Source organism: Epinephelus fuscoguttatus, linkage group LG19, assembly GCF_011397635.1.
Source record: "Epinephelus fuscoguttatus linkage group LG19, E.fuscoguttatus.final_Chr_v1".
NCBI classification, from domain to species: domain Eukaryota; kingdom Metazoa; phylum Chordata; class Actinopteri; order Perciformes; family Serranidae; genus Epinephelus; species Epinephelus fuscoguttatus.
Window position 1 is genome coordinate 4,835,582 of NC_064770.1, and position 23,611 is coordinate 4,859,192.

The 23,611-nt window shown below is 41.1% G+C and overlaps 2 protein-coding genes across 6 annotated transcripts in view; both read left to right on the plus strand.

Annotated features, from left to right (window-relative positions):
• Positions 1 to 23,611, plus strand: part of LOC125878864 (uncharacterized) — a 489,748-nt gene that overhangs the window by 424,393 nt on the left and 41,744 nt on the right. The window contains exon 1 of one of the 2 annotated variants that reach the window (XM_049560329.1): positions 10,695 to 10,718. The exons of the other annotated variant lie outside the window; for it this stretch is intronic. Coding sequence (XP_049416286.1) covers positions 10,696 to 10,718 — 23 coding nt within the window. The 5' untranslated portion in view covers position 10,695. Of the gene's footprint in view, positions 1 to 10,694; positions 10,719 to 23,611 lie in introns of those variants that run through there. 2 annotated transcript variants of the gene reach the window in all.
• The window catches only part of rbfox1 (RNA binding fox-1 homolog 1), a 567,561-nt gene that overhangs the window by 175,228 nt on the left and 368,722 nt on the right, over positions 1 to 23,611 (plus strand). The gene's annotated exons all lie outside the window — the stretch shown is intronic.

The window sequence follows — 23,611 nt, forward strand, 5'->3', positions numbered from 1 at the left end:
TTATTTTTACCATATATGAAACTAATTATCTAAGCATTGCGGTATGTGCTCCTCAGATTTCATGTCTCTTCCTCTCCTGTACTTCTCCGCTTCTGCAAAGCAAACACATTCAGATCAGCTGAAATCATCTTAGTATTCTCATTGTTCACACATCTAAAACTTATATAGTGAAACACAACTGATAGTAAAATGCATAAAATCATTCTATTCCCAACACAAGGAATGGGACCGGTTGCAGCCTTAGCTAAATGGTAAACAACAAACAAGGCAGCACACCGGTAAGGTAAGACAACACGTTTACATGTCGTTTTCTATATGTTCTCTGACATTTATCCTAGCGATATGAGGCGGTCTTTGTGGAGGAAAAGCCTGTTTAGTGGACTAACTTTGCACTTGAAGTATGCCCGTTCAATTACATTTTAACAGGGCTGACACTGGCTGTATCTAGGCTAACGGCTAACATGCTAACTATTATTTCTATGTCACTAGTGACTTGAAACAAATTTAGGACGATAGGAGATGGGTTGAAATAAACCGAAATTTCCCTTTAAATGGCTTGATTTAGTTATCAAAGTTTCATTTTCTTAACAATTAAGATGCTGTGTTCATCCATTCTAGTTCTCTTATAACTGCATGTTATTATAAAATAACTTCAGATCAAATCCTTAATCATTGATAAGTGTGCGTGCTTCCCCCGCCCCCCTCTCAGAAAATAGTTCTGACGTCCACAAATAATATTCAAAGTAATGAAAACAGGACAAGAATAACCCGATTGTTACCCAGCCGGGGATAATTGGTTAGTACCAGCGTGTAGCGTGTACCAGGCATAATGCAAGTCCTGAGTCTGAAATACGTCTGTCAGTGAGTCCTACTCCACCTATTTAGACAACGGCAGCATTTCTCCGACCACGTAGCAAGCCACAAGCTTTGTGGCTTCTTTCAGACCGGTAGGTTTAATGTTATCTCCGTTATTAGAACCAAATGACAGCCATTGCTGTTTCAGAGCTGAAGGACCAGCATTCTAAAAGTAACGGAAGTAACTGATGTCTTGTTTGAAAATGTACTTAAGTATTTGATTACTCACACAGCAAACTAACGCATTAGATTACTAGTTACTGCAAAAAGTAATCAAAGTACTCTAACACGTTACTTTGCAACGCGACCAGAGTTGGGCATAACGTTAAAGTAACGCGTTATACCCAACTCTGGTCATTAGTTCAAGGCCCATGCCATTTAATATTCCGCATCATTCTTTGGTTTGGCCATGTCATAGAGTTAGTTTGCTGTCTCTGTTTAGTAGCTGTCTGTTAGTCACTCACTCTACGGCAGGAAACAGCACTTCAAAATAAAACCTCTGTGCCATAAATTCACTGTACTCAAAAATAAAGTGTGTTTTTTACAAACTTGACACGTTTGTGATTCACTTGCGTTCCATACAGAATGAACACACAACCCACTTTTGGACCACAACCCACTAGCTGGGAACCACTGACCTAGAGATGGGAAAGTTCTTTGGCAAACTTGCGACTTGTGATTTTTAGCTATATAAACAACATTTACTCAACTAGACTTTTAGGTCCTCTTCATGTGCCATGTTCCTATCCATCTGTATGACATAATAAGTTATCACTGTATCATTGCTGACGGTCGTTACACTGCTGTTGTTGATAAACACATCTGCTTTGGGGGTTTTTTTTATGTGTGAACCCACCAGGTTATCACTGTGAGCTTGTAAAATACAGTGCTTGGACTTGTTAATAAAGTGCTACTTAAAAAAATAATACAGAATACTTTGTTTTGGATTTTTAATTTTTTTTTTTTTTTTAAAGCTGACGTAATTTAAAACTATCTGATTACAATGGGTTAATGCTAAAAGAAGAGTGAATGTATTTTAGCTGATCATGATATTTTACAGTGTAAAAAAAGTCTAGTAAGTATTTGAAGTCATTTAGTGTCCCACATTTCAAAGATAAATTGCTTCATTGACAAAACTCTCACTCTGTGACGAATCACAGCTGAAGAGTTATCAGAACTTCACTTTTTTATTTCGGTGAGAGACCTCCAGTTTGGCTTGTAGGCACAACGTGTGTTAGATTTGTAACATGTTGGTAATATTTCATTGAAGGCTTTGAACCTTTGTTTAGTCATGAACCTGTGTTTTGATATAGAGCTGTTATTAATCAGATTAGAAGCACAAATTTTCCTTTCCTAGTATGGTCCCCCTCAGGTCTTCCATTCATTTCTCTTCAGCTATTTCCCCTCTCTTCCTGTTCCCATCTGATCTCATCATCTCCATCTTTCCAACCTCTCCTCTGCCCTTCTTGTCCAGAGGTAGCTTTCAGTGAGAGATATATTAATGTGGCAGTTTAATTAGCGAGAACCCACATGGCTATTGATTATGCACTTGCCTGGGGTAAAGTTTGTCTTCTGCTCCCAGTCATGTATTGATCACTGGGTGGGAGGGAGCACATCGGCAGTTGCAGAGTTTGCATATCAAGTGGGTGAACCTCCAAGCATACATGGGCTCTCCACTCACTGTGGCTCTCTTTAAAGCAATGCTGTAGCCATGGAGTCAACTCAGCCTTGCAGCATTTTTTTTCCCAGTGGCCACCTGCGGTATTGCAGCAAAAGAATCCTCTGTGGCCCAAGAGGCATTTTCCCAATAGACCACCATTATAAAAGAGACGTCTTTAAAACGGTTGTCAGGACATCTTGAACTGCAAACAAGGTGTATTTTAACTTTTTTTTATTATTAAGTTATAATCTGTGGATGTTTTATATCAGTAAAACTTACCTGAGCTGTCATCACAATGTAAAGTCTATGAGCTGAGTGGGGAACTCGTGAACAGAGCCTGCAGGAGAAACAATACTGTGCATATTCAGTGGGCCGCACGCCACAGAAGTAAACCTGCTGTAAAAGCTAGAAACTTCCTTTGGCATCAGACGAGCAGTTCAATTTGAATAAATAGTATACCTTATGTAGATATTATTCTAAATGGTGATTATTGGTACAATGTGACAGTGATAATTTTCATCCACAACTGATAAGCACATTAACAGATCCTAACTTTATGTAAAGCTAGGGGGTAGAGTATATTCAGAATGTATGAGCTGTTTGCTAGCTTATGCACAGAATGTATATTTGCCAGCTAATGTTCTGACAGAAATTTAGCATAACATTGCAAGAAAATAAACATCTACACTAACACTTTATAAAAACTATCACAATCAATAGTGATATACAGTAGCTTACATAACACTCATATTACATTCTAGTTTTCCACTTTTTAATACATTTGACGATAACAGAGAGGCAGTACAGTTTTTGACTGCAATTGCAGCCTACCTACCCACAGTGATATATTTCTTTACTAGGGGGCGAAGGTATGATCCGCCCCACTCTGCCTTATCCTGCCTTTGTTGGCTTACCCTGACATTCTTACCCTAACTCTAACTAGGGGTGGGACTCTCCAGAGGATCCATGATACCATGTTATTGTGATTTTAAATATGTTGCAATATGCTTATAATTGTGATAAAATAACTTGCGATTAATTACCTTTTTAAACTGTAAATTATGTCCCCAAAGGAAAACTTTGTCAACATCTGTATTGTGTAATAACATAGAGTTTTCAGTCTGTTCATCTCACTTAAGTCATTTTATCGCAGCAGCAAAATGTATCTGGTGGACTGAAAAGCAATTAATTATATTTTTCAAGTAGGCTACCTAAAGTTTAATTAGTATTTGTCATATTGATAATTTATATAATTACAAAAATTGATACTTGGCACTGTGGGACAATACGATATTGCCACACAAAAATTTCACAATACTATGGTGAATTGATTTTTTCCCCAACCCTAACCCTAACCATTCTCATTCCTCTTGCCTAAGCCTAACCACCAACCAGAGGTCATGCCTTAGCACACCTTGACAGAAAAAATTGTGCACCATAGCTGTGGTGAATGGTTTGACACCTAGGGTAGATACTTGTTTAGCTGCAGACTACTGTTTTAGACCAACAAACAACACTGCCAGTTGTGTTTTAATAAGTCAGTGCTGTGTTTTCAGTGGCCCGTTAGCCACCATATATGTCACTTAGCGACCCATTACTGGTTTTCCACTGGGGAATAGTTGATTTTAACTGAGACATTGCTGCATTTCCTGCCAAGATATTGCCACAAAAAGCATGTGTTTTCTTACTCGCACATTGTTGTGTTTCCCACCAGTATAGTGCCAGGAAAAGTAGTTGATTTTTTACAAAGCTATTGTTGTGTTCCCTGCCGGAATAGTGCCACAAAAACGGGTATTTTAAGCCAAAACATGATATTTTCCTAACCATTAACCAGGTGACTTTGTGCCTAAACCTAACCAGACATTAACCACAGCATTGTTAAAAGATAAAATTGAAACGTGTCCACTATAAGGGTGTCAATCACCAGTGTCATCACGAGATGATATTATAGCGATTCTGCGGTCAACAATACAATATTTTCCAATATTACAAAGTCTGCCACGATATGATTTCGATTCAATACGATTCAGGGGTCTGACCATTTACACAGTCTGTTACAGAAGATGCAGTAAAGTCCACTCTAAACTGACTACACTAACACAAATAAAACAGCAAGTTAACCTTCAGGGCTTTCTGTCAGAGAGACCTTTCTGGAAGAAATCTTTTCATTTTAACCCAAACCATGATCTTTTTCACAAAACCTCAGGGATATCTGGCTTAAGGCCCTACAGGAAAACTTCTCCAAACAGCCAAATGTAAGATCATGTGTAACATTCAGCTCAGTAATTACTGTCAGGGTTCACGGACAAAACAATTGATTTTTGCTAAGTGTTTTATGAGCTAAACCATACTTACCATGAGTTATGAATGCAGATGTTTGTTGTGGCTGGCAAAGTACTAAATTGTAAGGTGTCTATAAGGTAGTTATTTGACGTAAATATGTAAAAGCGACTCGTTTTTATTATGAGGTCATCTAATATTAGCATTTTGTCACGGCCCTTGGTGTCTGCAAGCAACGCACAGGGCAATCTTTTACTATGTCTATGTCTATGTCTATGTGATGCACAGCTGAAACACATTGTAACATGTGGCCATTGCTGTGAAATGGTTGCGGTTAAGTTTAGGCAACAAAGCTACTTGGTTAGGTTTAGAAAAAACATATTTTGAATTCAAATTAGTATCTTTGTTAGGCAACATAAAACATGTCAGTAGGTAATGACTGTATCTGAATTGCGTGATGATAACAGCATTGACTTCTGGTTTCACAGGGGACACAAACTGTGGTCTAATGGGTGAAAGTCTTGTTTTGTTTGACCCCTCAACCTAGTATTGCTGCAGATAGGTTTACAATGGAGTTAGCTGAAAGCTCGGTTCATCTAATAAAGATGCTTAAGGGTGCCTTTGGCATCAATATCACATATAGGTGAGCATGACAAGGCATGGATAATTGACAACCTGGAAATGAGAACAGGTTGGTAAAACCACTAGTATGATCTGAATAAAGCTCTTCTTCCCCAGGGACAATAGAAAACCCACTGTTACGTATGATCATATGCTTATTGTTCAATCCAGAGCTAAGGTATGGTATACAGTCCTCAGTGAAAGTACTTTTTTGTCTTACAGGTTTATTGCAGCCCATATGTTATGAATCTTGATTAACTCTAGGGTGAGCTCTGCATTACATTAAAGTTTAAGCTTTCTTGCTTATGAAACTAAGTTGAATGTTAAACTATACTTGTAATATTCAGTGACTGATCCTGGCCGTGGGCTGCCACTGAAAAATGAACATGCAGCGGAGAAACTGATTAGGGTCTCTGGATCACTTTTCTGCTGCAGTCTGTATTCACAAAATAAGATGGCTGTTTGATTAGAAAAGGCTAAGTCAAGACAACTCTAAAAAAACATCAATCTTTAAGAAATCACTTCAATGGTTTGGCACATTGTTGCTTTTCAGCACAGCTTGCAGCATGGTTTTGAAATCTAGCCAAACAGAGACACAAGGAGGGGGGCTGGGGAAAGACCTTAACTCTGTGACAAGGATATTAAAAGGCTTTATAATATTCCTGTCCATGGCTCACTTCACCACTGTAGCTTTAGGCTCTTTAGCCACAAATGGCTCTGAAAGGTCAAGCTAACATGTTATTTGGGCGCAGATAATCTCCCTCTGTAAATCCATTTCTATCAAGAGTCCTCTGGGCAAAAAGACTGTTTTTTTTGTTTTGTTTTTTTTACAGCATCTTGATTTTTTTTGCATATGTTGAGCAATTAATAATTTTCCAACCATGTATGACCAGCCTAGTCATCATACTCTATGCATTCCCTTTAAGCATTTTAACAGAGCTTTTCAGCTAGGGTTTAAGTACCCTGATGATGATGTTGCACAACCATCATACTACGCACTTCCTGCTACCTCTGCAGCCGTCACTGAGGCTGATGGCAGATTTAGCTGCAAGCAAATCTGAAAGGTCAAGTTACCAAATGTGAGGCTTCAGACTTACATGATAGGAGGCAGGGAACACCTCTGAATTCAAGCCATTGAGTGGGCTCCACAGAGTCGTAGAATTTGTAGCTTGGAAGTGAGTTGTTTCTTTGTTATATTTTTGGGCAGTTACTTTGAGTCACAAGTCAACAGAGAGGACTGAGACAGAAGCAAGATCAAGGCCTGCTTGTGGGTCTCAAGGCCAAAACACACCGGCGCCGTACGACGTGCGTCCAAACAGCCACCCCCATTATTTTCTATATACAAACCCACACCAGCGGTGGCTCGACACGCGTTGACGTGCCGCATCGCGGCACTTTACGCTATTGTCCTATTTTTCCAGCGTTGCCGCCCTTGAAAAAGCGCTATTTTGTACTTCCCAGCTCCAAGTGTGCAATAGAAATCCAGTTGACGCCCCGCAGCGTGACGCTTTTTGTGTGTGTTGGGGGCGGCACTTGACTCGTGTCAATGATGCCACCGTCATATGACGCCGCCGGTGTGTTTTGGCCTTCAGGGGTGCAACAGTCACTATTCCCTACAATACTAAATTAACAAAAGCCCTGTTTCCACCAAGCAGTCTGGTACGGTTCAGGTCAGTTCAGTATGCATTTACTTTTCCACTCTGAAAAACTGTGGATGGTACCAATGAAACATTCCTTACCATCCCCATTTTTGGTCACCCCTCTGTTGGGGTACCTGCACACTGATCCAGTACCAAAAGGTGGAGCTGTGAACACTGCAGTCCGTTGATTGAGACCTGGGGTCTAGGTACCATGTCTGAAGGGTTACTTTTGGTTCCAAAGGTACCATACCGAAAGTGTTTGGTGAAAACTGGGGTATTTTAACAGATTAAAGGGGACCTTGAATGCTTTTCCATAATTTGCATCTTACATAATGTTGCAATAAAGGATGGTTTTATAAAACATGGACAAAGTTTAATAATTATGTAAATGTATGTAGAAGTAGTTAGAGGTGGGGCAGAATTTTAAGTCAATTTGCCCTACAATATTAATTCAAACCCAAATGAAGACTCCAAGTTCCGAGTCAAGTGCCAAGTCCTTAACTTTGAGTTTCAAGTTCTAAACAAGTCATAATGCACTCTTCAACAATTACTTTTTATGCCATTTTAGCAATAGAGTGATAAAATATTAAGTTTACTTTAATCCTACATTTTTTGTAAAATTTGTACTTATTTATTGAAAAAATAGAAAAAATAAAAAGTTTGTTGCAAGTTGTTGCAACTTCACTAGTAATTTTCACCCCACATGCTTTGCATACTTTAGCTCATTTATTGTTGACCACTGTGAGGTTTTTGTACAGATATGAAATTATCTTTGGTATCATCTTTTCCAACTGCCGTAACATAACCTTAGTTCTTCACAGTTCCCTCCTGCAACTTGATTGGATGTTGTCAGATTGATTTCAAACAAAGTGATTCTAGGGAATTAAGTGTTTACTTGCTGGAAATTAATAGCTTTGATGTAAATTGATTATGGAAATGAAGGAAGGTGAATTATTTTGTGGCACACTGTTTAAATAACATTTTTTACTCTTGGGATTGGGTGAAGGTAGCAACTATTTTCAAGTCAGAAGGCTCGAGGCCAAATTAAGTCACAAGTCAGTGATGTTAAAGGCGAAGTTGAGTTGCAAGTCTTATTTGATTTTGTCAAGTTACGTCCAAAGTCATCAAACTTGTGACTCCAGTCTGACTTGAGTCCAAGTCATGTGATGCGAGTCCTCACCTCTGGAGGTAATTCCTGTGAGCAAAAAACTTAGGTTTCCTATTGTTCTGAGCACTCCAGCGGTTTTTACTTCTTACTTCTTTACCCTATTTTCCATTACAGTCATTCCCTGGCTGTAAGTACATTGCTAATAATTATGTAGCTACATGCTAACGTCAGGGCTAGGGATGTAATGATTACCGGTAAAATGATAAACCGTGGTAAAATTCCAGTACATACAGTTAAAATACAGTTAGTATTACAGTTTCAAATTTTAATTATCATTAAAATCGTGTTTGATTAACGAACAGCAGCAGTAGTTCTTCAGACAGTTTGCAATGTTTGGCCTCTGAAAACATGACGGAAGGCAGACAGACACGATACACTACACAATGGTCCACACCAATTATCCCCAGTCGTCTTTCACAACGTGTGTGATGTCATCGGGTTATTCTTGTCTTATTTTTATTACTTTTACTATTATTTCAGTCACTGTGTCTGCTCATGTGCCAGCCGAAATGTTGTTGTAGTCACCTAAAAAGTGCCAGCAGATGGCAGGAGCTACATTTTAAGTAACGTACGCAAACATACAAGTTACTGAATTCGCCCCAACAAGTTCCTACAAATATTTCACAATAAAAGCCTATTTAGAAAATGGAGGGATTCTCTCAGTCAAGGTTATAAGGGGCTTTTAATTTGAAACAGATTCAGAAATTTTGAAATGATGGCCCGATACATTAACTTTATGAAGCCAACGGGAGCTGATAAAAAGTAAAAATAAAAAGATGCAGAGGGATTAATAAATAACGGCTCGTCTATAATGTAGTTTGTTTCACATGAAGCTGGTAGCCTCTGCAGTTGTGGTGAGTAAAAGCCCCGCCACTATTTGTTAATGTTATTACTTTATGTCTGTCTCCATTATGAAGTAACATTGTTTGCTAGCTTGATGCTAATGGCAGTACTCAGCGGGCTGACACAGTGCCTCTGCTGTTTCACGCCATCATTTTCCCTTTTTAATATTTCCTCTAGGGATGTTACCACACAGTAAAAAGGCTGGGGTGTTGTTGCCCTACAGTTATCTATGGCAGCAGCTAACTCTGTGTTTCTATTGGTCAAAGTGACGGCTGTGATGGGAGTAATCATGAACCACAAAAAGAAAATCAAACATGCTAGACTTTCTGTTAGACAGAAAATACATTGTGCTCTTTATTTTATTTGTTTTTCAAAATAAAACTTGGTTAAATGATTTCAGTGTGTGTATAAGTACTTTTTGAACATTTTGAGCGCATTTCAACAATACCGCGATAATAATAATAATAATGATAACCGTGATAATTTTGGTCACAGTAACTGTGATATGAAATTTTCATACCGTTACATCTCTAGTCAGGGTCTTTCTTGGTGATGTAAATTTATCTGTTTCTGTTTTTATTGGTGAATTTTCAAAGTAAATGGTGTCCCCATTCTCTGTTACGGTCATTCCCCAGCTGCTCTTATGGTGCAGAGATGCAGAGATTCGTAAGGCCCCCAGACTGCTGACCAATCAGAGCAGACCGAGTTGATTTTATTTATTTATTTTTTTGAGGAAGAAGGCTTAGACAGACAGGCACTAAATGGAGCCTTCTCAGGTGTTCCAGCACAGACAGTATGTGGAAAATAGTTTTTGATGTAAACAACATGTACATGCAAACATGTTCTAGCAAAAACTTCATAACTAGTATGAACCTTAAAAATGAGCATAATAGGTACTCTTTAAACAATGGAAATGAACACAAACATTATAGTTGGAAATGTACATTGCAAAACATTGCTCAAGAAAGACCTCTTTGATTATTCCATTATCACATGATATTCTATACAGCGATGGCAACCCCATATCATGATACATGGTGTGACAGTCCTGGATCAGGGTTAGCACTGGGCAACACCTTTGTTGTATTTCAATCCATCAATCAATCAATCAATCAATCAATCAATTGTTACGCTGAATTTTGCAAGACACAACTCCAGTGAACTAATCCCATCAGCTCATTTAACTTGTCCACTGTAATTTAGTCAATTTTTATGTCTTCTTACATTGTTGGCTGCTGCTTTATAATTGTCCATGTTTCCGGATGGTTCTGGTAATCCATGAATTCTGGTTTATGGAATGGTTTAATTGATCTATGGCTAAGCCCCGCCCTCAAACACAATGAGCCAATCAGTGCGTATTGCCATTCTCATACACTCAGACATTCTCTGCCTGGATGTTCATTGAAATGCATTACAGAAAGTCAGTTTTGTTCGGTTTTATGAGCTTTTTCAGAGATTTGAAGTTTAAAAATGGCCAAACGGTGTGCATGGGGTATTCTGAGAGGCTGGGCAATGAGGTGTATTTTTTACCCTTTAAACCACATCTCAACTGAGGAAAGTGTCTCCTTTGGATAAAGTTGTGCGGTGACTTAGACCACAACATCAACTCAACGTGAATAAGATTAACAATGATGTCTACATCTGTTCTAAGGTAAGTCAACATTGTGTTTGAGGCAACATATTGTCACTTTGCTGGAAAGAAATATAAAGTTATCTTTAACATCTCTAGTTAACGTTAGCTAAAGTTAGCCTAACATTAGCTCCTACCTGCGTTGTTCATCATGTCACCTTGTTTGCTGGGAGTTCATTAGCCTATTTTGTTCTAGTTTTTGTACTTTGGTAATCGTACATCGTTAGCTGTTGTCTAAAGGGCTCTAGTTAAGCTAACATTAACTTCTGGAGCTTAGCGTCATTAATTTATCTATAATCGCAGAGATAACAAAGGTTGGCAAGTGTTATGCTGAATGATTCAATGTAAATACTGTAGCACCAAACTAACGGAGAGACACTCTTGGTAAAGATGGTAAAAAGGTCGTTATCCTTTTCTCATATTCTGAGCCAAAAACCTTAACTTCAGTGGCACTTTATCTTGTTGTCTTTGATGGTGACGGCAACGAGATGTGGTTTATCACGCTTTCACTGGGACCTGTAAATTTTGGCTTGTAATTTAAGCTTTTCATCGACCTTCTCAACAATAAAATGATGAATATATTAGGGATAGACCGATATGGATTTTTTAGGGCCGATGCCGATACCGATTTTTTTCCATCACCCTTAGCCGATGACCGATTATGGACTGCCAATTTTCTTGAGCCAATATTTGGGGCCAATACTGCTTTTGCTCCCTCAATTTACATTAAAAAAAAAAAAAATGACACAATGATAACAAATATTACAGGTCTCAAGTTTAAAATAAGAAACATTTATTGAACAGTAAAAAATACTAAAACAAGATGGAAAGTTGAGGTAGAACAGGTAGAATATTATTATTATTATTATTATTATTATTATTATTATTATTTTACATTCAAATTAAAAAAAGAGTTCAGTGCTCTTAAATCTTCCAGTAATGTCTTTATAAAATAAACAAATATTTAAGCTGAAGCATAAATAAAACAACAACTACTGTACACAGTAGGATTCAACAGCTTTGTTCAACTTAACCACATACTTTCAAATGAAAAAAAGTGCCAGGGAAAAATAAATCCGCGAACCCACGCGTGTATCGGCCAATGCCGATACAAGTAAAAAACTCAAATATCGGCCCAATATATCGGCCGGCCGATGTATCGGTCTATCCTTAGAATATATCCCTCCAATGCATAGTTTAGGCCCTTTTGGTTACTTCTCAATGACATCTGATTGTTATGTCTCCAAAAATCATCAATTGCCTCCTGCTAAACGCCGTGTACTGTGACACCTGCCATCACGCCGGTCACTGAATGTTGATATTTTGTCCGAGTGAGTGGAGGGGGGCGTTACTTAGCCATAGGTCAATTGTCTACGCATCCCAACAACAACAAAATGGCCACATGGTCACTACTCCCAAACACGGTCAGCACGCTCTGCAGCTGCCTCTGAACAGCATATAGCAGTTATCCACAGCAGGAGCAGGACAGAACCTCACATTCCCACCGTCACACCAGTCCTTATTCACTGTAAAACACACACCTCCTTCCCATCCTCCTCCTCCGTTCTGTCAGATCAGCATATAGAAGAAGAGCCTCTGGGTTGAATGCCGCTGTCCAGGATTTAGTCAGGTCAGGTGAATCACAGGATAGGCTGACCAAACGTCCTCTTTTGCCCGGACATGTCCACTTTTCACGTCCTGTCCGGGGCGTCCGGGCGTCCAGGGCGTTTTTATAAACTGATGATAATGTCCAGTTTTCCGTGTGTTTGTGTGTGTGTGTGTGTGTGTGTGTGTGTGTGTGTGTGTGTGTGTGTGTTAGAGTGTGGCATGGGCTGCATATTTCTGTCCGAACCCGATCCGAGCCCGACATGATTTAATGACCAAAGCACTGAGTTTGCTTTGCTCACACAGTTGTTATGGTTACAGGCTATTTAACAGGCCGGGCGTGCTCAGCGGAGAGGGAGACCTCCGTGTTTGAGACGGGAACGGGAGGCGGGAGGTCTGACACTTCCAGCGAGGGGAGAGGGAGAAATAAAACAAAATAAGATAAAATAGGAAAAACCTGTCTCCCTCTTTTATTTTATTTTCAGCATTTAATCAAGGCGGAGGCTTCCGTCTGGAGGTCCGAGACTTCCAGCGAGGAGAGAGGTAGAAACAAACAGCCAATGTGTGTCTGTGTGTGTTATGTTCAGGTGTTGTCACGTAAATAACAGTGCCCAAGCAATAAACAGGACAGACAATAGGAGTTTATTTATTTTTACAATACATTTTCACTGAAAGCTGACCGAATCCGACCCGAGCCCGATTACAATTTATAGCTACATCTTTGACCAAACCTGGCCCGACCCGTCGGGTACCATCGGGCTCTGATCGCCGTTTTTTAAAGATTTTTTTTTGCCTTTAATGGACAGGACAGTTGAGTGTGAAAGGGGGGGAGAGAGAGGGGATGGCATGCAGCAAAGGGCCACAGGCTGGACTTGAACCCGGACCGCTGCGGCAACAGCCTTGTACATGGGGCGTCTGCTCTACCACTGAGCCTCCGACGCCCCCTGAATTGTCTTTGAGAGATATTATTTTGTAAAATAACTGAATTTTCTGTCCATACATATAAATTTTAAATTTATTAAAATGATAAGGCGTCTTTGAGTAAGCTGCGAGTAGGCCTATCATTTAAGTAGGCTATGTCGTGGCCGGCCGAGTGTCCTCTTTTTTGGAAATCAAAATATGGTCACCCTATCACAGGATATTACAATTCCTGATATCCCATTGGAAACTAATGCGGCATGGTGGTCCTTTCCCAGATAGCAAACATATATCTGGCCGACGTCGGCCTGAGGACAACACATCGGCCCTGAATTTATAACATCTGACAAGCGTCTGTCGCATGGCGGATATCTTTAAATTTAATACTCTTTTGTCCCAGCTCATCAAACGTCTCTGTTACGTCTGCTTTGGGTCGGCCCATACCTGCCCACATACGGAAGTCACCACAGAGGCGGAATTTCATCTCTGCGGTCTTTGTTTGGAACTGAGCTTACAGGACACAGCATCTCATCGCAGTTGGTTTCAGGTAAGCTAACTGGAATAAACTGGCAGAAAATAGCTATGTTGTTTCTTCTGTGACCGTTAAAAGAGGTTCCTGGTGAGTGGCGAGGCGCGACTGCGTGTATATAGCACATGTCCCCACCAGCTAACGTTATCTTTCATTAGCTGTTAGCTAGTTTAGCGGTTTAGCTCATGTTAGCTAACAGGATGCAACTGTGGTGTTTTCATTTTATTTTCCCTAATAGACGTTATCTGCTCATTGGGCTATTGTGAACACTTGTTTTGGGTTACAGTGGAAGTGCCTGGAGCTGCCACCCATGGTCCCGCGGCCTCCCAGCCTGACCTCCGGGGCCCTGGACGGGTGCTCAAGTGTGGGTGAAAGGAGCGGAGAGGAGCGCGGAGGTAAGGCGGGGCGGGCCAACACTGTGTATCCCAGACTGGGTGCTCAAGTGTCGGGGAGAGGAGCGTGGAGGTGAAATAGTGAAGTTTAAGGATGCCTTCGGTATGTTGTTAATGTGATTTTATGGGCAATTTATCAGTTGAGGTCTCCTCCTCTGCAAAGCACACTGACCCGGTGGCTACAGGTAATAGCGCAGCTTTGAATCAAATGGTATCTGAGTGCGTGCAACATGGTATCTAAGTGCAAGCAACATGGTACCTGAGTGCGAGCACACAGTTTGAGCAGAAACAGAGTAGATCCAAGTGCAAGCAGAGGCTATTGGAGTGCGTGGGCAGGGTTTTTGAACGTGAAATCAATAAATATTGCTCTCAAACTGATAGACCACTCTCTTGAATAAAGATAGGGATAAAGCTCCATAACTGTTACCCTATTTCGTGTGTAAGTGTGCACAATGGAAAGACAAAAGTCAATTTGACAAACTTTATTTTCAAATTTCCACAAACAATATCTGATGGCCAGTCCGCTTCTCCTGGCAGCCTGCAAGAGACAGAAAAAACGATGAGCACGTCACTTCAAGAAACAAATCCCAACTTCACCACTGTATTTTTTTGTTAGCATTTCAGCTGTCTTTTAGCCAGATTGAAGGCTTTGGGTCCGTTACTCTGCTTCATTTAGTGTTGAAACTGTTAAATAACGGGATCCAGCGTTAACTCCATTAACTGTTAACAGCAGCTCAACAATCAGTCCTTCATCTCGGAAAAGCAGTGGTTTCAAAACTGCGCTATTACCTGTAGCCACCGGGTCAGTTTGCTTTGCAGAGGAGGAGACCTTGACTGATAAATTGCCCATAAAATCACATTAACAACGTACCGAAGGCATCCTTAAACTTCAGTATTTGACCCCCGTGGTCCTCTCCGTTCCTCTCACCCACAACTGAGCACCCGTTCTAGGATATACAGTGTCGGCCCACCTGGCCTGACCCGCGCTCCTCTCCGCTCCTCTAAGCCGCACTTGAGCATCCGCCCAGGCCGCAGAGGTCAGGCCGGGGGGCCGCAGAGGTCAGGCCCAGGTGGGACCATAGGTGAGTGGATCCCAAGTCTCAAGCCCTGCCCGGGACCACGGTTGGCAGCTCCGGGCACCCTCCATGCTCCTTTCCCCCACACTTGAGCACCCGGTCTGGGATACACAGTGTCGGCCCGCCCCGCCTTACCTCCGCACTCCTCTCCGCTCCTCTCACCCATACTTGAGCACCCGTCCAGGGCCCCGGAGGGCAGGCCGGGGGGCCGCACGGACCATAGGTGGCAGCTCCAGGCACTTCCACTTTAACCCAAAACGAGTGCTTACGATAACCAGATGAGCAGATAACGTCAACTAGGGAAAAAAAAAATGAAAACACCACAGTTGCAGCCTGTTAGCTAACATGAGCTAAACTAACTAACAGCTAATGAAAGATAACGTTAGCTGGTGGGGACATGTGCTATATACACCCAGTCGTGCCTCACCACTCATCAGGAACCTCTTTTAACAGTCACAGAATAAACACCGTAGCTATTTTCTGCCAATTTATTCCAGTTAGCTTACCTGAAACCAACTGCAATGAGATGCTGTGTCCCGCAAGCTCAGTTCTAAACAAACACCGCAGAGATGAAATTCTGCCTTCTGTGGCGACTTCCGTATGTGGGTGGGTATATTCTACGGCACTGGACCGACCCAAAGCCGACGTAACAGAGACGTTTGATGAGCTGGGACAAAAGAGTATTAAATTTAAAGATATCATATATATATATATGGCGCACGTGTGTAAATGAACAGTCCCCACAAGCACACAGAAACAGTTTGAGTGCAAGGAGAAAAGCCCAAGCTTGAGCAGGAAATCTGTGCGAGCAAATGGTATCTGAGTGCGTGCAACATAGTGTCTGAGTGCAAGCAACATGGTATCTGAGTGCGAGCACACAGTTTGAGCAGAAACAGAGTAGATCCAAGTGCAAGCAGAGGGCCGACGTCGGCCAGATGTATGTGTGCTATCTGGGTTAGTTCTAAAGGTAGCAGGAGGAGAGTTTACAGACTGGTGAGTTCATTTCCTCCTCCCAATAAGTGACTCCCAGCCACACGCCACCAGCATCCAAAGTCAACCTAAAAAGCACCGCCAATTTGCATGGTATAGTTTTTAGCCATGCTAGCAGCACAGCTCTCTTGCATGTTTGCCTTTGTTGGTGTTTAATTGTTTGATTTAGTCTGTGGCACTGTTTTCAACATTGCATTCTGTATGAGAAGAAAAGTTTTAGAATGGTGGCAACAATAGCTGGTGTGGGTTCACACACAATCATGAGAATTTTGTAGAAGAGTTTTAAACCACAAAACAAGATAATATCATGATGTTTTCACCCTCAGCTCTCTTCAGATGAGACAACACACACTGCCTGCATCTCAACAACCATTCTCCGTGCTTGACATCATTCTATTTTGTCACAAATGAGCCTGTGAGCAGTGCTCTTCATTGTAGCACATTGAGGTGAAAAATATTTTTTGGGAGCCAGCAGTGTACTGACCACCAGAAAGTAATAAATAAATTAATAAAAAATAAGTGATGAATGTTTTATTGTGTCATCACAGTGAGTAAGAACTACAAAATTGAGACAAAGACGCACAGGGAAGAAAGAGGTATATTTGACTGTTGAAGAAAGGTAGGTGTCTCATGGCTGTGCAGTGTGTGCCACTACAAAAATCTTAAACAGCACGCTCAAAATGAAAAAGCTATAGTTTCTTAACCACAGTGTCTATAGGTGTATGTATTAATGAGGTCTGTCCAGAAGGGCAATCTTTCAATGCCTCTTTGGTGTCAGATACACTTGTGCCTCGTGAGTTTCATGGTGGTGTGGTATGGTGGTATGTGCAAAGCCAGCAGTAAGGAGACTGAAAAGTTGGAGCTAATTAAAAATAATGAGCTGTGTGGGTTGTCCCTCTACCAGCTCAGCTACTGATATCATGAACCTCATCACAGTTTAACAGAAGTTTATCTGTCCACTTTCAGTCCACTAAGATCCATCAGCCTCCAAACAAACACTGAGCATTATTTTGAATTTTTTACAACACATTTTATATCATGCTCAAGCCTGTTCTATAGATTTATTCCTCTTACTCTCATATATTTGTCCTGACATTTATTTTTTTCTAATGTTCATAGCCCTTTAAATGAGCTCTTTGTGGTATCCAGAGCATTAAAGAGAAACTTTTTAATTAGGGTTGTCTGATGTCCTTATCCATAGTCAGTGTTTTACCTACAGTAGATGTCAGCCGGCACGCCTCCGGCTTGGAGAAGCATGCCGGAATCTCACATGGAAGCAAAGCAATGTTCTGTGTGGATGTGGTCAGCAATAAAACATATTTTAGCCTCCTAAAAAAAATCACTATCAGTATAAATGGACACTATATTTAGAATATTTTCACTGCTTACCTTTCTGTCACACATACATTTCTGAATGGAAAAGGAAGTCATTATATCTCTCTGTTCAAAGCCAGGCTCCATTGAGAAAAACCTACCACTGCCTTGATCCATTATTTTGTTTGTGTTATTGTGTGACTTTGGCATTTAAAATGGTTAGTTCAGATTCACCAAAGTCACACAATAAGACAAACTAAGTAACTGATTTTGGTAGCAATAGACAAGCAGCTCCTGAGTTCAATGACTAAAATGACTGTTTTTGTCAATGTAGTCTGGTGGCTTTGACTAGAGCTTAAATGGGGAGCTGAAATGGTTAAAGGATTCCCCATTGGAACGGGCTCTTGTACGTAAGAGTCAAGCAATGAAAATACGCTCAATATACTGTGCACTTAAAGTGTCACAGATTTTTGGGGGGCTAGAATATATTTTGCTGCTATCTCCCTCCAACAGTACATTGCTTACCTTCTGTGTTGGCGCTCCTGCCTGATTCTCCAAAAAGGGGGCATGCCAACTATATGTAATATAGTCCTGAGGCCTGAGCTTTCTGGGGATATATTTTTAATTTTTCCTGGCTATTTGGGTTGACCTTATAGGTAGTGATGTCCAAGTGAAACTACATGAACCACCAGTTGTATTTGTTGAACCCACTAGATGGCGCTCTTGGTGCAATGAAAAAGGCTCAAGGGATGGCAATGCAGTTTGGTTTCAACTGGCCAAATAAAGCTTCATGACCCATTTTCTTCATTTTTTGGGTCCACTCTGGCACTCTTTGTTCAACAAAGGGTTGAAACCAAACTGCATTGCCATCCCTTGAGCCTTTTTCATTGCACCAAGACCGCCATCTAGTGGGTTCAGCAAATACAACTAATGGTTCATGAAGGTTCATTTGGACATGGCTACTTAAAAGTATACAAAACCAAGCATTGTCTTTGAAGTTTCAACTGTAAAATTTGAATAGGTTTTATACCTTTTCCACTTTTGTGTTGGGATCGGCTGCAGACTGACTTGGCAGAGATGGCAGCCAGCCAGTGGCTTGTTGTTCAAAATATACTACATACAGCCCACCACACAATACTGGTTAAACAAGCAAGAACACTTTGCATTTTTTCCTGTTCATCTTAGAATGCCAGGACTATAGATATGTATTAAGATGAAACTAAAACTGTGTTTTCATGAACAGATGGCTAACTAGCAAATGAACGGTTACCTAACACCAGATATTTTCCGCTAGATAGCACACAGCAAAGAAGTGTAAAGTCGACAGTGAGAGCCGTCGTTTTCAGGAGCACTGCAAAATAGAAACGTTTTTCACTAGAAAATTAAACAGTAGTGTTTGTTTCATTTGTCTGTGATTTTTTTAGACAACTCATTTGATGTAAGAAGCAGCTAGCCCCCAGATATTTTAACAATATTTAATGTGGCCCCCCTTCAAAAAGTTTGAAGAACCTATTGTAGGTGGCCCCGCTGCATTTTTGTAGTGCATGTGAGTACATGTATCTATTCGCTAGCTAACTGCAGCAGCACTACACCATGCTCATGTACCACAGATATTGGGACGGCATTCTCATTGAAGTGTAGCGCCCACCTTTTGCCTCCCCTTAGTTAACACAGTAAGCTCTGTCAGCACTGTTGCAATTGTTAGCACTTTTCCCATTGATAGCACTGTTAGCTGCTAGCGGCCTGCTTAGCCTTCTCCATGTTGAGGGCTGTGTGCAGACAACCTCTGATCACAGATACACTCTGATATATGGTTCAAACCTAATTGATACTTTGTTTTTATTAAATAGAGCTTGTTTATTCTATTTAAAACATATGCTAATACTGGCGGCATGGTGATGCAGTGGTTAGTATTTTTGCCTCAAAGCAATAAGGCTCCTAGCTCGAACCCAGGGTGGGGGGCTTGAACCCAAGGTGGGGGAGCCCCCTGTGCGGAGCCTGCATGTTCCCCCCGTGTCATACTTCAGTTCGCCATTGATCTCATTGTATGTTGGTACCTCTAAAATCCAGACTATGGCCTTGTTTAATCCATATTTATTTAATTTGATTGAGTATGCTGTAGGGCTGACCCAAAATATTCAAAGCTTCTAAGCTTCATTCGATGGCACAGGATTCGATTGTGAAAAAAAAATTCGACGCTTCGGCACTTTTTTTTTCGTTTTTTTGGGGGAAGTCTTAAAGGCAACAGTGCCAGTCCGCTACTGACAACAAGCGCACTCAGAGCCGCTCTCAGTCTGATGTCAGAGACACTTCTGATGCTCTGCGCATCTGTTTGATTGTGCTGCAGTTTAAAGTGCTCACAGACTTGGGCGCACTATAAGCGGAGTGAGGAATATCCGCAGTCATTCGGGCTTCCATAGTCGAGCGCACTTCCGCGTTGTAGTTTCCTGTAAAAATGTCCGTGAAACACTACATTACCCCCAATTCTTGCGCCTGTCTGTCATGGCGATGTGAAAAATACATGCCGAGCAGTCTTTTGAGTGACACTGGTGCGCGGAGCGGAGTCCACGCGGTCGTAAAATCTGAGCTTCGTGTGCACAGGGCACAATCCGCTTTTAGTCCGCGCGGACCTCCTCCAAAAATGGATTCGAAGGTCAGCCCTAGTATGCTGCATCAAAAAGACATTCGCACACTGTCTTTATTTATACAGTACCTTCAGTTTTCTGTGGCAGCTCTGCTGACAGTGGTCACATTTGGAGGTGGCAGAGTAGTAGTGAGTGTCCTGTAATACCTAGACCAAGTCCACCATGAGAATATCTGGCCCAATAGAGTGATATGTGTGAAATAATTTATGAGCACTGGAGGTCTGAAAAGTGACACATCTGAAGTGTACTGGCTTTTTCGTTCATGTACAAGCCCACTTGGCAATAATAAATATTAATTCTCAAGTAGTTTTTGAAAAATCTGCTCCTTCGACAGCAGAAACCGTGATTAGAGTAAGCAGGAAAGACCTCTGTACAGCCACTGCCTGTATGGAAAACAAGCTGGGTAGCTACTAGGCTGGAATCCAGTCGCCTGAGGCTGAGCTGATCTAATTGGCAGCTGTCTGACATGTCAGCTGAGCCAGCACTGCCATTTCAGGTCCTGATCAAAGGTGAACGCTGGCTGTTATGGTGGTTGGGGAGGGGGGATGAAGCTAGCAGCACTGGGATGAAGGTCCAAACCCACTCCATTAGGCCTCAGCTCCATCGTGTGTGTGTGTGTGTGTGTGTGTGTGTGTGTGTGTGTGTGTGACTGAGAGACAGCCAGCGCCATTCTGTCATCAGAGCTATGCCAACTGTTGGCATGTCACTTTTAGCAGCTTGTTATCACTGAGGTTGGGACATCATTAGGGATGGGGTAACATGCGCATGCACACACACACACACACACACACACACACACACACACATACACACACACGTATTTGGTCATGTCTGATATTTGGTCATATTTGTGGCATTATGCAGCTGGCCAGGTCCCTCATTCATTGTTACTCAGAGACAATTTACCTGTAAATGCAATACTGTTGGACCAATAAAACCATTATTAAAGCCATTCTATCAGATGTGTCAGCCTTGCTTGAACAAACAAACATTTAAATCTTGAACTTGAATTTTAAATCCTCAAAATATGTAGCCAAAAGCACATAAAATAATATACAATCTTCCTGTCGAGGCCATATTCCAACCAAATTCCACTAAAATTACACCTGAGTGGGATTCCCTTTTTCCTTTATCGATTCAGAAAATCCCCTGTGGTTAGAATCAGCTCTCAGATACATTAAGATCTGAAGCAAAAACATTAAATCTTTAGTAAAAAATAAACAAGACAATACACAAGTTGTGTTTTGTACAGTGTCAGCATGAGGTTACTGGAATGAAATAGCCTTTTTATCATCTCCCACCAATAAAAATGCCAATCCAAGACACAGAGATTAATCTGATCCCATATGTATCACATCATCAATTATTCATCTGCTCATTTTTTTCTGTTTTGTCTTTGCTTTTGACAGTTCAGGAGTTTGTTGAGAAACTGGGTTGCACGCAAGTAGGTGGGGAGAGGGTGGAGGGATTTCTCCTTCTTTATCATGCCCGAAGATGAAATGGAGAAGGAGAGGTGCAAGGCAGCTTTCCCCTCCACAGTCTTGTGTTTTTGATATCCTCATTTCCGGAGAAACTCTTTAACGCCCAGACCTGGATTGTAAAAAGACTGTATTTTATTTTAGTTCATTTTGGCAATGCTGAACACTTGATGTGCCATTTGGTCAGTTATCTGTCCAACACTTTGGTCCTGAGTAAGAAACTTTGGCAGGAATATAAATGGTCTCCATAGAGCATGATTCCCAATTTAATAAAATAATCTTTTTTATGCACTTTCAAACACATCTCACTGTTTTTATCAGTGTACAGAGTTATCTTAGATGTTATCTCATGAGCAAGGTGTGGAACTTTTGCCACATGAAAAAAAGGTGGTTCTTTTTGGAGGAAGATGGTAACCACTGTCCCATTTGAAGATTATCTCTGGTATCAGTTGTGTTTGTCCTTCTTGATCTTTTTTCGACTATCTACAGAGTCCTAGTACAACCCAATCAGCAGGAAAAAAATGGTATTATACATTTCTGCAAACACAGACAGATAGCTGATACATTGAATCTTAACATTCAACAATGATGTGGTTCAGGTGTGTTTAGGTTTAGGCATAAACCCACTTGGTTATATGGTTAGAAAAAGATCATGTTTTGGCTCAGAATACCTGGTTTGGGGGCACAGTCTTCACTTGAAAAGCAGCAATGTCTAAACAAAACACATTCTATTTTTATACATGAAAAAGCTGCTGGAAACACAGTGACAGGTGGCTACAAAATACATATATTTAAACCCCCATTTGCCTTCAGAACTGCCTTAATTATTGGTGGCATAGATTCAACAAGGTGCTGGAAACATTCCTCAGAGATTTTGGTCCATATTGACATGATAGCATCACACAGTAGCTGCAGATTTGTTGGCTGCACATCCATGATGCTAATCTCCTGTTCCAGCACATCCCAAAGGTGCTCTATTAGATTGAGATCTGGTGACGGTGGAGGCCATTGGAGCACAGTGAACTCATTGTCATGTTCAAGAAACCAGTTTGAGATGATTTGCTTTGTGACATGGTGCATTATCCTGCTGGAAGTAGCCATCAGAAGATGGGTACACTGTGGTCATAAAGGGATGGACACAGTCAGCAACAATACTCAGGTAGGCTGTGGCATTTAAACGATGCTCAGTTGGTACTTAGGGACCCATAGTGTGCCAATAAAATATCCCCCACACCATTACACCATCACCACCAGCCTGAACCGTTGATACAAGGCAGGATAGATCCATGCCTTTATATTGTTTACACCAAATGCTGACCCTACCATCTGAATGTAGCAGCAGAAATTAAGACTCATCAGATCAGGCAACACTTTTCCAATCCTCTGTTGTCCAATTTTGGTGAGCCTGTGCAAATTGTAGCCTCCATTTCCTGTGTTTAGCTGACAGGAGTGGCATCCTGTGTGTTCCTCAGCTGCTAGAGCCCGTCTGCCTCAAGTTTCAACATGTTTCTCTTTTTCGGACCATGTAAACCTAGAGATGGTTATGTGCAAAAATCCCAGTAGATCAGCAGTTTCTGAAATACTCAGACCAGCCCGTTTGGCTCCAACAAGCATGCCGCATTCAAAGTCACTTAAATCACCTTACTTCCCCATTCTGATTCTTGGTTTGAACTTCAACAGATTGCCCTAACCATGTCTACATGTCTAAATGCAATGAGTTGCTGCCACATGATTAGCTGATTAGCTATTTGCATTAATGAGCAGTTGAACAGGTGTACCTAATAAAGGGGCTGGTGAGTGTGTGTGTATACACACACACACACACACACACACACACACACACACATATATATATATATATATATGTGTGTGTGTGTGTGTGTGTGTACAGAAGACAAAATATAAAATGAATAATATAATAATAATATAATACATGTATATGAATCTGATCTGAATGTCACTGTGTT